The sequence below is a fragment of the Siphateles boraxobius genome, unplaced genomic scaffold (assembly GCF_051911475.1).
Source record: "Siphateles boraxobius isolate OS27281-9 unplaced genomic scaffold, OSU_SipBor_1 13, whole genome shotgun sequence".
Taxonomy (NCBI): Eukaryota; Metazoa; Chordata; class Actinopteri; order Cypriniformes; family Leuciscidae; genus Siphateles; species Siphateles boraxobius.
Window position 1 is genome coordinate 628,547 of NW_027508733.1, and position 16,147 is coordinate 644,693.

At 41.4% G+C, this 16,147-nt stretch overlaps 1 protein-coding gene across 2 annotated transcripts in view; it reads left to right on the top strand.

The window, feature by feature from the left end:
- The window catches only part of LOC143735687 (uncharacterized), a 52,306-nt gene extending 39,555 nt beyond the window's left edge, over positions 1 to 12,751 (top strand). For both annotated transcript variants that reach the window (XM_077225844.1, XM_077225843.1), the window contains 3 exons: positions 262 to 852; positions 8,532 to 9,800; positions 10,123 to 12,751. In XM_077225844.1, the coding sequence (XP_077081959.1) occupies positions 262 to 852; positions 8,532 to 9,800; positions 10,123 to 11,960 (3,698 nt within the window). In that variant the 3' untranslated portion in view covers positions 11,961 to 12,751. The remainder of the gene's footprint in view (positions 1 to 261; positions 853 to 8,531; positions 9,801 to 10,122) is intronic.
- Positions 12,752 to 16,147: the final 3,396 nt, after the last annotated feature.

Here is a 16,147-nt window from a genome sequence, read left to right on the forward strand (position 1 = left end):
ATTGGAGTGAGTAAATTATTAGGAAATTTTCATTTAGAGGTGAACTAATCCTTTAATAACAAAAAACTATGAAAAAACAATGTAGAAGGACACAAGAAGATGTCTTGTGTGAATGGCACACCTATAAACACTTCCTCCAAATTACAGTACAATAAATTACAATACAGTCTTAATTACAATTATTCCTATGTGATGTGAATGCAGCATTAATCTAACTTTCACATTGAATCTTATCGTTAAACTAATTTATTCCTCTTGCAGAGAGTGTGAAGCTGAACTTGGTTCTGTGTGGGAATGAAAAATCCCGTATATCAAACCTTATCCTGAACCAGAGCGAGAAAGGATCACTGCTCAGCTCAGAGTGTATGAGGAGGCAAGTTGAGTTTCATGGACGTCTGATCAAGCTACTGGAGCTTCCATCTCTCGCTCGGCTCTCAGAGGAGGAAGTGATGCGTCAGACTCTCCGCTGTGTGTCTCTCTGTGATCCTGGAGTTCATGTTTTCATCCTCACTATTCCTGATGCTCCACTCAATAATGAAGACAGAGCAGAAATGGAGAATATCCAGAAGATGTTCAGCTCAAGAATCAACAAACACATCATGATCCTCATATACCAGAATTCAGAGCATCAGACAGCAGAACTGAATGAAGAAACACAGTCTGTCATTGAGAGTTTTGGAGGAAGACATCATTTAATTGGCCCTGACACACAAGTGTCTATGTTGGTGAAGAAATTGGAGCAGATGGTGGAAGAAAACAGACAAGAGTTTTTCTCCACAGAGACATTTCTGGAGTCACATATGGAAAAACTCTTGAAATTTGAAGAAATTAATAGGAGAATACATTCACAAGGTAACAATCAGAAAATCTGCATGAATTAAAGTCTTTTCATAAATGCAAAAGCCTAGACTTGTAAGACAAAAAATTACATTATTTGCAAAATTCAGAACAAATAATGAGTAGCACATTATGCTTCAGTATAAATGACACGATACTCTTTATCACCTAGATGGTTGACCATAGGCCTTTATCACACGGGATTGTCATTAATTGGGTTAAATTGAACAACAAAAAAATGGTGTCATGATATTCCGACACATATTTCATGATTTAAATGGACAATGGCCTTCATTTACGTCAATGTATGACAAAAAATGTCTCGTGTTAGAATTGTAACCCTTGTTCCTGGAGAAGGGAACGAGACACTGCGTCGGTAAGGACATTTTGGGGAACGCCCACAGCATAACGCGTCTGAAGTATGAATAAAACTGATCCAATCCTGATTGGTGCTGCGTCATGACGTAATGTGTGACGGCATACACAGAAGCTACAAAGGGACGCCGGCACACAACACTGCGATGTTTGGTCAGGGGGAGGCGTGGCAAAGGGACGCAGTGTCTCGTTCCCTTCTCAGGGAACAAGGGTTACATTCGTAACCCGAGATTTTCCATTTTGAGGAAACTCGCATTGTGTCGGTAACGACACTTTGGGGAATGAATACCAACTATGCCACAACAAACCCTGCCTGTCCTGGTGTGAAGCTATCTCAGGCACAACTTAGCCCAACTTGTCACTCGACGTAGAATCAGAATCAGAAAGAGCTTTATTGCCAAGTGTGCTTGCACACACAAGGAATTTGTTTTGGTACTGAAGCTTCCAGTGCACATATACAAATACAACAAGAAACATAATAATAAAGATTATAAGAATTAAAAATAAAATTAAAATATAAAAATATGAGAATAAAAAGTATCACAGTTGGGTTTAGTCACAATAAACATTTACAGATTTACAGATTTTGAACATATTTACAGTGTTTTGAATATTATAAATAAATAAATCTACATATAAGTATCACCTGAATTGTAGGATATTTCCTAAACAGTGGGAGTATTGCACTTAAATGCATATGCCTTGGGAGGTGTGTTAACTGTTCAGGAGGGAAATGGCCTGTGGGAAGAAACTATTCCTGTGCCGAGATGTTCTTGTGGCCAGTGATCTGAGTCTCCGTCTTGACGGTAACAGTAACAGGTGGTGTCCAGGGTGAGTGGAGTCTGTGATGATTTTACCTGCTCTCTTCCTCACTATGGAAGAGTACAGGTCCTGGAGGTTTGGCAGGGGGAGGGGGGCACCAGTGATCCTCTCCGCAGTCCGGACTGTCCGTTGTAGTCTCCTGATGTCTGATTTGGTAGCTGAGCCAAACCAAACAGTGATGGATGTGCATAAAACAGACCCAATGACGACTGAGTAGAACTGAATCAGCAGCTCCTGTGGCAAGTTGAACTTCCTCAGCTGGCGAAGGAAGTACAGTCTCTGCTGTGCTTTTTTCACAATGGAGTCAATGTGATTGTCCCACTTAAAGTGAAAGTGAAAGTGACACGTGATGGCCAAGTATGGTAACCCATACTTGGAATTTGACCTCTGCATTTAACCCATCCAAGTAAGTGCACACACATTAGGAGCAGAGTAGTGAGTAGTGAACACACACACTGCAAATGTGGATACAAACACCCGGAGCAGCTGGCAGCCGTGAGTGGCGCCCGGGGAGCGATTGGGGGTTAGGTGCCTTGCTCAAGGACACCTCAGTCATATTCCTGCCGGTACTGGAATTGAACCAGCAACCTTTGGGTCACCAGTCCAACTCTGTTACCATTAGGCCATGACTGCCCTCCAGTCTGTAAGCAGACTCGTCACCATTTCGGATGAGACCGATGACAGTGGTGTCGTCGGCAAATTTCAGGAGTTTGACAGAGGGGTCTTTAGAAGTGCAGCCATTAGTGTACAGGGAGAAGAGCAGTGGGGAGAGAACGCACGTTTGGGGGGCACCAGTGCTGGTGGTGAGAGTCCTGGATGTGAGTTTCCCCAGTCTCACTCGCTGCTGCCGGTCCATCAGGAAGCTGGAGATCCACTGACAGATCGAGGATGGTATGGAGAGCTGGGTCAGTTTGGCTTTGAGAAGATCTGGCAATATAGTATTGAAGGCCGAACTGAAGTCCACAAAGAGGATCCTTGCATAAATCCCTGGTCTGTCGAGATGTTGCAGGATATAATGCAGTCCCATGTTGAGTTCATTATCCACAGACCTGTTTGCTCTGTAAGCAAACTGAAAGGGATCCAGCAGGGGTTCAGTGATGTCCTCCAGGTGGGCCAACACCAGTCTTTCAAACGACTTCATGACCACAGATGTGAGAGCGACAGGTCTGTAGTCATTAAGTCCAGTGATTTAGTTTTTTTTGGGGACAGGAATGATAGTGGAGCGTTTGAAGCAGCAGGGAACTTCACACTGCTCCAATGATCTATTGAAGATCTGCGTGAAGACCGGGGCCAGTTGGTCAGCGCAGGCTTTTAAACAAGCAGATGAGATGCCGTCTGGACCTGAGGCTTTCCTAGTCTTCTGTTTTTTGAAGACTCGGCTCACGTCCTCCACACAGACCTTGAGCTCAGGTTGGATGGCAGGAGGGGGAGGAATGGGGGTGCATGAGGTGTAGGTGATTGTGTGAAGTGCAGATCAGAGCGGAATCTGTGGTGTGAATGAGGGCTTTTCAAACCTCCAGTAAAATGAGTTTAAATCATCAGCCAGGTGTTGATTCTCCACAGATCGGGGGGATGGTGACTTGTAGTTGGTGATGTTTCTCAGGCCAGTCCAGTCTTTTCCTGGGTCGACTGTTCCCTTCGTAGAAGTGAGGTCCAGGCTGTAAAATCTAATGAATGTGTGCGGAGTGGCCCAGCCAGCCACATTACACACCTCTTTGATAGGGGACCTTGAAAGGAGGGCTCTAGAGGATGCCATGCCTGGTCAAGGCAGACTGCGCACCTGATAGGCCAGGGAAATATCTTGAACTATCCAATTGCTGATGGTATGCTTAGAAGCAGGGAACCCATTCCTAGGTGACCCGAAACATACCAACAACTGATCCGACTTCCTCCACTGAGATGACTTCTGAATGTAGATATTAAGCTCTCTGACAGGACAGAGCAGGTGAAGTCTCTCATTTTCCGTCGTCAGATTAGGTGGAGAAAAGCCTGGTCCTTGGTCATGGCGTTAAACTGACCCGATAGGGACTAGATGGATAGCCTACCAGAAGATCTGTGATCAATATGGTTATGGGGACCGAAATAGTGTAACTATCGAAGTGTTACTGGGACGCAGCAATAACACTTTACCTCAAAATGCAAATAAGTGGTACAACCCCAGAAAAGCTTTGAGGAAAGGGTGAGGCAATTACAAGGAGACCTTGGGAAGGTGAACCCACTGCTTTTCTGCGCATGAGGTGTCGTGTCCCTACGCAGTCATACCTGGAAAAAGGAACCCCCCCCGTAGTATACGATATGAATCCACAACCAAATCAAAATTATATTGGCTCGGCCGTCGCCCAGGTAATCAAGGACCGCGGTGGTTTGTTAACTAATCTGCCAGCCACTGTGATATGTGTGCCAGCCACTCTGCTAAGACTGGAAAATCCAAGAACAACAAATATTTCTTCACTCACAACGTGAGAACGCTGAACGACACCTATAACAAGGAAACCGACGTATGGATTACGCACAAAGTAGAAAGAATGATAGCACACTGCGAGAGGCGTAATATCGATATCGTTGCCATTCAAGAGCACCGTCTCAAAACATCCGACACGGTGGGCTACATTCACTGCAAGCAAAACCATAGCTGGACCCTGGCACATTCGAATTCATCTGATAAATGTCACGGAGTCGCGATTTTGTACAACAACTCGATAGCTCAACTAATCGTCTCAATCACAGTTAAGTCAGAACGGTTGTTAGCGATACATCTTAAAGGGAATCCAAAGGTATGCTTAGTCTCAGTATACACCCCAACAAACGATGCCAACAACGACGTGAAAGATGCATTTTACAATGATCTCACTGAACTCATCGAGACCATTCCCCCACACACTATAACTGTTCTTGCAGGAGATTTTAATGTAAGAATCGGGAGAGACAGTCATATCTCAAATCCAAGAGTTGTCGGAAACCACTGCTATCATTCAGAGTCAAACGACAATGGATTGAGGATGATCAGCATGTGTGAAATGGCGAGTCTACGCCCCGCCAACTCAAGGTTTCCAAACAGACCAACCAGACCACGTACTTACAAAAGTCCAAAAAGCTAATTCTACCAGCTAGACCACATTTTATTCAGCTCACGTGGTGGACTTCTGTTAAAAATTGTCGTGCATATAATACCTGCAACGTCGGTTCTGACCATAAAATTGTGTGCGCCAAGTTCGAGCTCTGCCTACGAAAATCGAAAATCAAACCGGACAAGAGATGTGTTTTCAATGTTGAAAAACTGAGAGACCCAGAACTGAAAAACGCGTTCAATATGGAGGTGCGGAATCGATTTGAAGCACTCTTCGATGAAACAACACGGCTAGACCCACCGGTATCCATAAAACAGCGAACCAACGCATTAGACTCTGCTCTTGTCGGAGCCTGTGAGAAAATCCGGGAGAAAAAGCCCAAATCCAAACAACCAAGTTGGATTAGCTCCAACACCATCAAGCTAATCAACAAAGGAGATCTCAAGGCAAGATACAAGCGCACATAAAATTCTAAAGACAAAGAAGAATGGCGTGAAAAGCAAAAAGAGGTTTCGAAAGCTTTTAATATGGACAACGAGGCACATATCAACTCTAAACTCGATGCCCTAGAGCGAGCAGTCAGCAAACATGAACATCGTTAAGCTTTGAAGCTTATCCATGACATCAGTGAAAAACCCAAAGATGCTTCCTCTAGCAAAGTCAGAATGCTCAATGGCGACATCCCAAGCTCAAACGAAGATCTTTTAAAAGAATGGGCCAATTACTTCTCAACACTCCTGAACAACAAGAGTTCCAAAATCAATCCGAACAACTGCCCACTTCCAACAGCGGACGTCCCAGGTATAAAATTGGGTAAAATAACAAGACCAGAAGTTGAAGACACCATCACTACACTCAACCGTAACAAAACAGCCGGCCCAGATTATGCCATGACAGCCGAAGTATTAAAAGACGGAGGAAAATTCGTGGTAAATCAACTTCACAACATCTGTCAGTCGGTCTATGAACATGTCACAGCACAGCACAATGGACATCAAGCTTGATAAAGCCAATACCGAAGAAAGGTATCCCACAGCTCATGACGAACTATCAAGGAATCAGCCTATTGTCCATAGCAGCCAAAATTTACAACAGAGTAATTCTCAATCGCATAAGAGTCCTCGTTGACCAACTGCTTAGAAACAACCAAGCAGGTTTCAGAACAGGCCGGAGATGTGCTCAACAGATCCATATCCTTCGTAGGATCTTGGATGGAGTGGGCGCACAAGACTTCCCAATGTATACTACCTTTATAGACTTCAAGAAAGCGTTTGACTCAATAGATCGAGAGATGATGTTTGACATCCTACGTCATTACGGAATTCCATCGGAATTGTAAATGCAATCAGAATCATGTATGACATGTCAACAAGGCAAGTATACGTTGGAGGAGAGCGTTCGAAGTCCTTTGCAATCAAAACAGGAGTTCTACAAGGAGACGTCCTTGCACCGTACCTATTCATAATTGTCATCGACTATGATTCAAAGCAATCAGCAGGCTATTATGGTTACCTAACACACAAGGGTACCCCAGCCCGATCGGAAAATGCACGGCCTCAACGATCTTGTATAACTAAACGATAAATCCCAAATAAAGACCAATCTGTCAATTGATGGAAAGCCGATCGCAATCGCGGACGAGTTTAAGTATTTGGGATCATATATAGTGTCGACCGAAAAAGATGTCAACAACCGTATAGCTTTAGCCTCGGTCGCATTCACGAAACTCAAGACCATTTTGAGATCGCCCAAGCTGCATGTAAAGTTCAAGATGCGCCTATTCCATGCATCCATGCATCGTGCATATTAGTGCTTCTTTACGGATGCGAGTCATGGGCGCTCACTCAAGCCTTTGAAGAGAAACTAAACATCTTTGCTAGAAAGTGCTACCGAATCATGCTGGGAATCAACCAAGCAGAGTCTCACATGACCAATGAAAAACTGTACAGCATGACAGGTCAACAGCTAATTACTGACATCATCAGGAGAAGGCTGCACCAGTTCATCGGACACTGCCTTCGCATGGGAAACAACGAACCAGCGAAGATATATATTCTTTACAAGTCGGAAGTCGCATCAAACCGGCGGGGTAGACCAAGAATATCATTGAGGGATTACGTTTATCGGCACTACGAACATCTAGACCTAGATAAAGAACGACTACACGAAAATCTGACCAGCATGTCAAAAGAAAGAAGACTGTGGAGAAATATCGTCGCGCCTAAAAAGCCCGCCTGGTGATGTGAGCATGAGGTTCTTGGCCACAGTTGACTCCAGAGGTTCGAGGTAGCCAGCCAACCGGCTTCCTGAGGGCTCCAAGGAGGAGGGGGGGGGGGGGGCAACCTTCAGAGGTTCTAGCACAGCTAGGACCTCTTTCCCGAGGCCTTCTAGCCTGAAGGACGGTCCTCAGAGTGACCTTCTTTTACGAATACTTCGGTAGAGAGCGTCGCCTATACCCCCAAGCTCCTTGAGGGGGAGCCCTAGAAGTGATGCTCTCTTCCTGTACTTTCTGGTATGAGGAGCTTGCTGACTTCCTGACGGCTGCCCACTGCGAGTAGCTTTCTTCACCCTCGAGAGGCGAGGTAGATATTGCCTGAAGGCTGCAGACTGTTTCTTCGCATCCTGAAATCTTTCGACGACTGAAATAACAGCGCCAAACAGGCCAGAAGGCGAAATCGGGGGATCAAGGAGAAAAGCCCTGTTTTTTTCCTTGATACCTGACAGATTTGACCATAAATGTCTCTCTGAGACTACCATAGCTCTGCATAAGCAGCTACTCGCAAAACTTGACATTTATTAATATGGACATGAGCGTTGGCTACAATAAAATCCCTTGACTAATAGGTGCTCAAACTTCATTGGTCGTTGACGGCCTTGTTTTTTTGAGATACCCAAAATGTCCTATTAGACTTTCATGGCACCTTGGACAAAGACACTGCATGCCAATTTAGTCAACCAAGTAAGTGGGCAATACAATCCATCAAAGTTTCAAGTCTCTAAGACTTACGGTTTGGTCTTCCCTATCACTTTTAGGGCAGAATGTTGATCACTGAAAATTCTAACAAAATCAGTAGGATTTTAGCAGTAACTTGAACAGCATACTGCTCTTCATTCATCACAGGCAGCGCTGACATTTGCCTCCCTCAGATAATGAGCACATAAAAATAATTAAAGACGATGCACATGTTGGGGAATAATGTAAGACTAAATGAAACAGTTTTGAATATTGAAGTCTATTGTTAAGTTCAACTAAATTTGTTAAATTTTCTTATTAAAATGGACTATCTTCTATTGACAGTAATACAGGAGGAAAATCTTTTACGTTACTAATCGCAGCTAGATGTGACAACACGCAGACTGTGATAAAGGCCTAACTTATATAAAAATTCTGTATATTGTTTTTAATTTTTTGATTTGTTCTATCTTTAGATTCCAAAGAGGAAGCAGATGATCTGAGGATTGTTCTACTGGGTAAAACTGGAGCAGGGAAGAGTGCAACTGGAAACACCATCTTAGGAGAAAAAATGTTTACAGCAGAATCATCTCATAAATCAGTTACTAAAGAGTGTCAGAGAGAAAGAGCTGAAATCAACGGCCGACACGTTACTGTGATCGACACTCCAGGACTGTTTGATACTAATCTTACTAATGAGGAAATCCAGAGAGAAATCACCAACTGCATCTCCATGATCCTGCCCGGACCACATGTGTTTCTCCTACTGATATCACTGGGACGATTCACTCAAGAAGAGGAGAAAGCAGTGAAGATCATCCAAGAGACATTTGGTGAAAACTCTTTAATGTTTACTATTGTGCTCTTCACCAGAGGAGACGATTTGGATAATAAATCCATTGAACAGTGGCTTGGAGAATCTGGATCAGCTTTGAAGCAGCTGATTGAAGTGTGTAAAAACAGAGTCCATGTGTTCAATAATAAGACTGGAGACCGAACACAAGTGTCTGATCTACTGAAGAAGATAGACGACATGGTGAAAGAAAACGGAGACAGTTACTACTCATGTAAGATGTTCAGAGAGATGGAAAAAGAAATACAAGAAAAACAAAAGAAAATGTTGACAGATACAGTGGAGCAACTGAAGAGAGAGAGAAAAGAACTGATGAACAAACATGAAGAAGAAAAAAAGAAAGTGAAGATGACGATGGAGGAAGAAATACAAAATCAAAGGAAGAGAAGAGAAGAAGAGTTTAGCGAGAGAGAAGGACGATATAAAAGAGACATTAAAGAAAGAGAGGAACAAGAGAGAAAGATACAAGAAGAGCTGAAGAGAGAACGAGAGGAATGGGAGAGACACAAACAACAGGAAAGACGAAGAAGAGATGAAGAGGATGAAAAAAGAAGAGCGAAAGAACAGGCAATGAGGGATGAATATAATCAGAGACTGGAACAAGAGAGAGAAAGAAGACTGAGAGAGAGAGAAGATATTCAGTTTAAATACAAAGAAGAGAAAGGAAAACTTAAGATAATGATGAAGGAATTTAGAGAGAGAGAAGAACAATATAAAAGAGACATTAAAGACATAGAGGATCAAGAGAGAAAGATACGAGAGGAGATGAAGAGAGAACGAGAGGAATGGGAGAAACAGAAACAACAGGAAAGACAAAGAGAAGAAGAGGAGAAAGAAACGCGTAGATCTAATGAACTTTATATGGAAACTCCAGAGGGTCAGGACACAAACAGTAAGTCAAAACAATAACCAGCTAATTTTGAAATTAATTATTAATAAAACCCAGACTGCATTTGGATCCAGCTCTCCCTCTTTTCAGAATTCTCCATCATTACAATTAATATTCAGGGAAGACAGTTAGCCTACATTTTATTTTAAGGGGTGGGGGGGTTAAGAGACCTGGATAAAGGATCGGGGAGTGGCAACACAAAAATTGGAGAACCACTGAGGTGGACTGTTATAGTTTAAATTTTAGGTTTGAGTTGAACACTTTTTGCTCAGGAACCCACATTGAATGAGTTGTAATCTCTAAACCCTATTATTGTCATTTTCAGATGAAGAAGATTCATCATCAGATCCAGATTATTTGAGAATCTTGCTGTTCGGGAGGACAGGAAATGGAAAGAGTTCCACAGGAAACACTATCCTCGGAAACAATGAGTTTGAGAGTGAAACCAGTTCAGATCCAGTGACCACTCTTTGTAAGAAAGGAGTTGGTGAAGTTGATGGTAAATCAGTAGCTGTTGTTGATACTCCAGGACTCTTTGACACCTCGCTGGAAAATGAACAAGTGGTTGAAGAAATAGTGAAATGTGTTTCACTGTCCGCACCTGGACCTCATGTGTTCATCATTGTGTTGAGTTTGGGAAGAATTACAGAAGAGAAGAGAGAAACTTTAGACGTGATAATGAAGATCTTTGGCCCAGAAGCAGCAGATTTCAGTATTGTTCTCTTCACTAAAGGAGATGAACTGAAAAAACAAACAATAGAACAATATGTTGAGACAAGTAGAAATGATGATCTCAAGAAACTGATCAGAGATTGTGGAAACAGATTCCTGGCTTTTAACAACAGAGAAACACAAGATCGGACGCAAGTTACTGAGCTGTTAAAGATGATAGAAGAGGTGAAGAGATCTAATGAGGGCCGATACTTCACTAATGAGATGTTTCAGGAGGCAGCGATCTCTATTGAAAACAGAAGAGAAATGGTGGAAGAGAATAAGAGAAAAAATCAGGATCAAATTAAAGAATTAGAAGCCAGATATGACCTGGATATCAAACGCATGAGACAGAGACTGGAGGAGAAGAAACGAAAGATAGATGAGGAGAGAGAGAGACTGGAGAACAAGTTCAGAGGAAAAGAGGAAACACTGAGGAGAGAGTTTGAGGAGAAAGAAAAATCAGACCAGAAGAAACGAGAGATGGAGAAACAGAAACAATCAGAAGAGGAGAAACAGCGAAGAGCTGAATATGATCATAGAATAGATGAAATGGAGAGAGAGATTGAAAATCAGAATGAAAAACAAAAAAAAGAGAGAGAAGAGAGAGAAGGGAAATACAGACGAGATCAAGAAAAGATGAAAACTGAGCAGGAACACATCATGACAGAGTTAAGAAAACAGGAAGATGAAATAAAAAAGAGAGATTTAGAAGAACAAATGAGGAAGGAACAAGAAGAGAAAGAGAGAGAAGAATGGATGAGAAAAATAAAAGAGGCTGAAGATGAAGAGATTCAAGAGGGAATTAAACGACAGCAGAGAGAATGGGAAGATGAAAAGAAAAAACAGATGAGAGAACGAGAGGAAGAGGATAGAAAGATAAAAGAGAGACATGAGGAACAACTGAGAGAAAAACAAGAAGAACTGGAGAGATTTAAAACTGAGAGAGAAGAAGAAGAAGAACAAATGATTGAGGAGGAGAGACAAAAACAGAGAGAGAGAGAAGAAATCGAGAGAGAATATGAAGAAAAGAAAATGGAAATGAAGAGACATTATGAGCAACTGGAGGAAGAGAGAAAAGAGGACTGGAAGAAGAGAAAACAAGAGGATGAAGAGAGAACAACGGAGAAAAGAAAGAGATGGGAGAAAATTATTGACAATCTGGAAAGAGAGCAAGAAGAAGAGATCAAGAGAAGAGAAAGAGAGGAGAAAAAAGGAATAGAAAGAGAAGAAAAAGAGTGTGATGAAATTAAACAGAAACATAAAGAGGAACTAAAGAAGATGAGGAAGAAAAATGAAGATGAAGCCAGAAAACAAAGGGAAGAACTGAATGATTTTGAAGAGAGAAAAAAGAAGCATATTGAGGAGTTCAAGGAGAGGCTTGAAGAAGAACTAAATAAAGTGAAAAAGTTAAGAGAGGAGCCGAAAGGAAAACGGTGTCTCGTCATGTGAAACAGTTTAAAACATGATTGATGAGCCAGATAAATGGCACTTGTGTTTTATAGTATATGTGAAGGGGTTTTGTGTATTTCTCTTTTGTTCTAGCGTAAGTGAGCTACTGTATCTGTATTTACATTATGATCCGCTCCTGTAACCCAGCACTCACACTCATTACGATCCTAATCAAGACCTCCATGAAGATATTTGATCAGAACAGGAGCAGATTTGAATAGACCTGTACTAAAGCAATCATACAAAATTTGATTTCTCTTGGTAGATTTTGATGAAACAACATTAATTATAACAGACCTTAAAAAACAAAAAAATGCAAGGAATGCAAGAAAGAACTGAACCAAGAAGCTGAAAATGCCTGATTCTGGGATTCCTGATGTTTTTTAATCCATTATGCCGTTTTAAGATGAATGTTAATATCTTTTCCATTGTTTTCTCTGTTTATTCAGTATATTTGATCATATCAGTTATTTAATAAGAGCAAACATTGTCAAAGTTAGTAATGGACTTCCATAAAGAACCGGAGTTGAACAGCTGTCCTCATCCATACATATAATAAATATTCCCTGGTGGATGTGTGTCTGAACCAGTCTCTTCTGCTCACCAAGCCTGCATTCATTTGATCAAACTTTAAAACTCTTATAACTGTTACTGTATTTTCTAAGTTTTTCATTGACTTTGGATGTTGTTTTCATTTAATAATTTTTTTAACATGATTTTTGTAATCTGAACGTTATTCTAAAATTACACTGTACTTTCACATATTCAGTTATGTACTGGTGACAAATAAAAATAAATAAAATTGCTCATTTAATCAGATCGTGTGATGCTGTCCGTCCTTCATTGAGATTCGGAAGAAAATGTTATCCTCATTTAAACCGGTTTCTCCACCACTGTCCTGCAATCCTCTGAAACTCCTCTTTGATGGATCTCATGAGTTTGTGTCCAGGAAACAACACAAAAACTCTCAGAAAGAGCATGAGAGCGAGACATACTTTCCTTCCCGCTCTGATACAGCAGCTTTACTAATGTGCTCTCTCCGATGTTATATAGAAAAATGTGCAATGAATGAATGTACTGCACTGCAAAAAATGGCTTAAGATAAGCTGTAGAAAAAAAAAACATTTTAAGCACACAGAACAATGTAAGCGGACTTTTTGTAATTGTGCCTTTGAACAAATACATAATTGTGGCATCCATAATTGTAATCGCGATTACAAATTTGATTAATTGTGCAGCCCGAAGCGCAATTCACTTATTAAAGGAGAACTCCGGGCAATTTTTAAGTTAATCTTGATCGTTAGACCTTTGTGAGTACTGACTATAGAAAAAAAACCGAACCGGATTGGTGCTTGCTACGCGGAGCTGCGACCGCGAATGCCCAGAGCTCCCACCCAGCTAAAACGGCAGCTATGGGGGCATGGACATAAAGAGCGTTTTTGAACCTCTTGACAGACACAAAATGCAATTAAAATGTCTGTCCAACATGAACAGGGACCCTACATGTGAACAAGATGCGTTTAGCAACTTAGCCATTGTTTCAACTCACCTAAATAGTCTTTTAGACGGCAAGCTGTAGTCTCGCGCTGCAGTCCCATGCTGTAGCCGGAAAAGGTAAACAATGTCCAGGTGGGAGGAGCGTTGATCATGTGCGACGAGTTAAGATCAGAGTTGCTTACAAGTGAAGAAGAAATGGTTCGTGTTTGTGCCTTTCCGAATTGTGGCAACCGAATGCGAAAATATAAGAGCTTATATTTTCATCGTCTTCCTTTCCATGACCTCGAGATTCTGCAGTTGTGGCTAGTTGTACTTCAACTTGATGTGCAAACTCCCGTAGAAGTACTACGCGCTAAAGATTACCGCATTTGCAGTGAACACTTTGACAAGGATGACTACACACACTCAACACAGCGGGGCCGTTTGAAGAAAAATGCCATTCCATGTACGAAGACTCGTCGCACATGATCAACGCTCCTCCCACCTGGACATTGTTGACCTTTTCCGGCTACAGCACGGGACTGCAGCGCGAGACTACAGCTTGCCGTCTAAAAGACTATTTAGGTGAGTTGAAACAATGGCTAAGTTGCTAAACGCATCTTGTACACATGTAGGGTCCCTGTTCATGTTGGACAGACATTTTAATTGCATTTTGTGTCTGTTAAGAGGCTCAAAAACGCTCTTTATGTCGATGCCCCCATAGCTGCCGTTTTAGCTGGGTGGGAGCTCTGGGCATTCGCGGTCGCAGCTCCGCGTAGCAAGCACCAATCCGGTTCGGTTTTTTTTCTATAGTCAGTACTCACAAAGGTCTAACGATCAAGATTAACTTAAAAATTGCCCGGAGTTCTCCTTTAAATAAAGGTATTAAAATAGGAAGAATTTAAACAAATTTACACAGCAAGAAGAAAACAGCTGTCTATGAAATAGGACAACTGAAAGAAAAAGTCTCGCTACTGTATATCAGTGGAAGTAAAAGTTGTGAAGTTATTTTATCCAGCTGATAAAGGTATAGAGAGAATTGAATATTTAAGCTCATATATTTATTCATTTAAACTGCGTAATAATAATTGATGAACTAAAATTGTACATGTGTGATTGATTAAAGGTATAATAATTACATAAATAATATCTAAATCATACAAATTTATTATTCTAAATAAGCATCACTAAAAAACAGACAATTTTGTCTTTAAAAATCATTTGCTATGTAGTGACCTTTAATTTGGAGTAGAAACAGGTAGAGTGACTTTATCGCATCAGTCATGTGACACTTTGCTCACAGCTGATTGGTCCATGTTCGGTTAGCCGTGGAGCGCTAGTTACTATGGCGATGAACACCGCTTAAAGCCAAACCACTTTCATGGTCCCTAAAACCCAGGGTTGTCGCAAACTAAACTGAAACATAGCTGGCTAGCCACCTAAACCGGCTTCATGGTATAGGTCCCTGCTCTCGACCAGGTTTAGGTTCACAGAGTAAGTTACCATGGTAACTGACTCTGAGTATAAGTTACCTCTCTTTCAGAAATGGGCTTGACTTACTCTGCTTCCTCAGGTTTGACATACCTCCTATTCTGAAACTGAAAACCCAGAGTTTCCCTCGTTTCAGGGTTAACATACTCAGAGTTTTCACTTAACCTCCTTTCTGAAACAGGCCCCAGGTTAGTCATGTAGCATAAGTGACCATGCTGATGAACACTGATGAACACCAATCCACCTTCTGGAGCCTGAAAAACAGAGTTTGCTCAAACTGAACTCAAGCTTATCTGGGTACCAACCAAAACTGGCTTCGTCCAACAGGAGATTTGATTATTCCTTACTTACTTATTGGTCCAAAAAACTACCCACAAAACCTTGTACAATATTAACTTCTAAATACAACTTTAATTTAGAAGGATGTCCGGTTACTTTATCCACTACAGTAAAAGACCTGGGTGTTATACTAGACCACAGCTTGTCTTTCGAAAATCATATTTCATATGTTACAAGAACAGCCTTTTTCCACCTTAGAAATATTGCCAAGCTACGTAACATGCTATCTGTTTCTGATGCAGAAAAGTAAGTTCATGTATTCATGACCTCGAGACTAGATTACTGTAATGCTTTATTAGCTGGCTGTCCTGCATCCTCATTAAACAAGCTACAGTTAGTGCAAAATGCAGCCCCTAGAGTTCCAGGGCCAGGGTGAGGGCCACTTTTCAGCCCGGGAGTTTCAGGCCTAAGACCGGCCCACTTTTTCCATGGTGGTGGAAATTGGATGAATAAAAGCAACAGTTCAGCTCTTACTATTGTGTAGTTTTTATTAATACCATGGTTCAACAAATAATGTAAAGGTTAAATAATAATTACTAACTTAAGCTGAGAAGTTAACAAAAAATATTCCACTATTCCACAAGGATAGGTTGATAAATTAACAATGCATACTGCTCTTTCTTACATTAAATAACTTTAATTCATATTGATTACTCTGGTAGCCTATCCTCTAAATGTCAGAGAAAAGAACAGAATCAGAGATTAATTTTTTTAAAGAAAATTGTACTTTGCATATTATACTGTAAAAACGTCTCGGTTACGTATGTAACGTCTCGGTTACGTATGTAACCCTCGTTCCCTGAGTAGGGAACGGAGACGTTACGTCGGATGACGACGAACGGGGTTTCGCTTAGAACACCTATCGACTTCGAGTATTACAA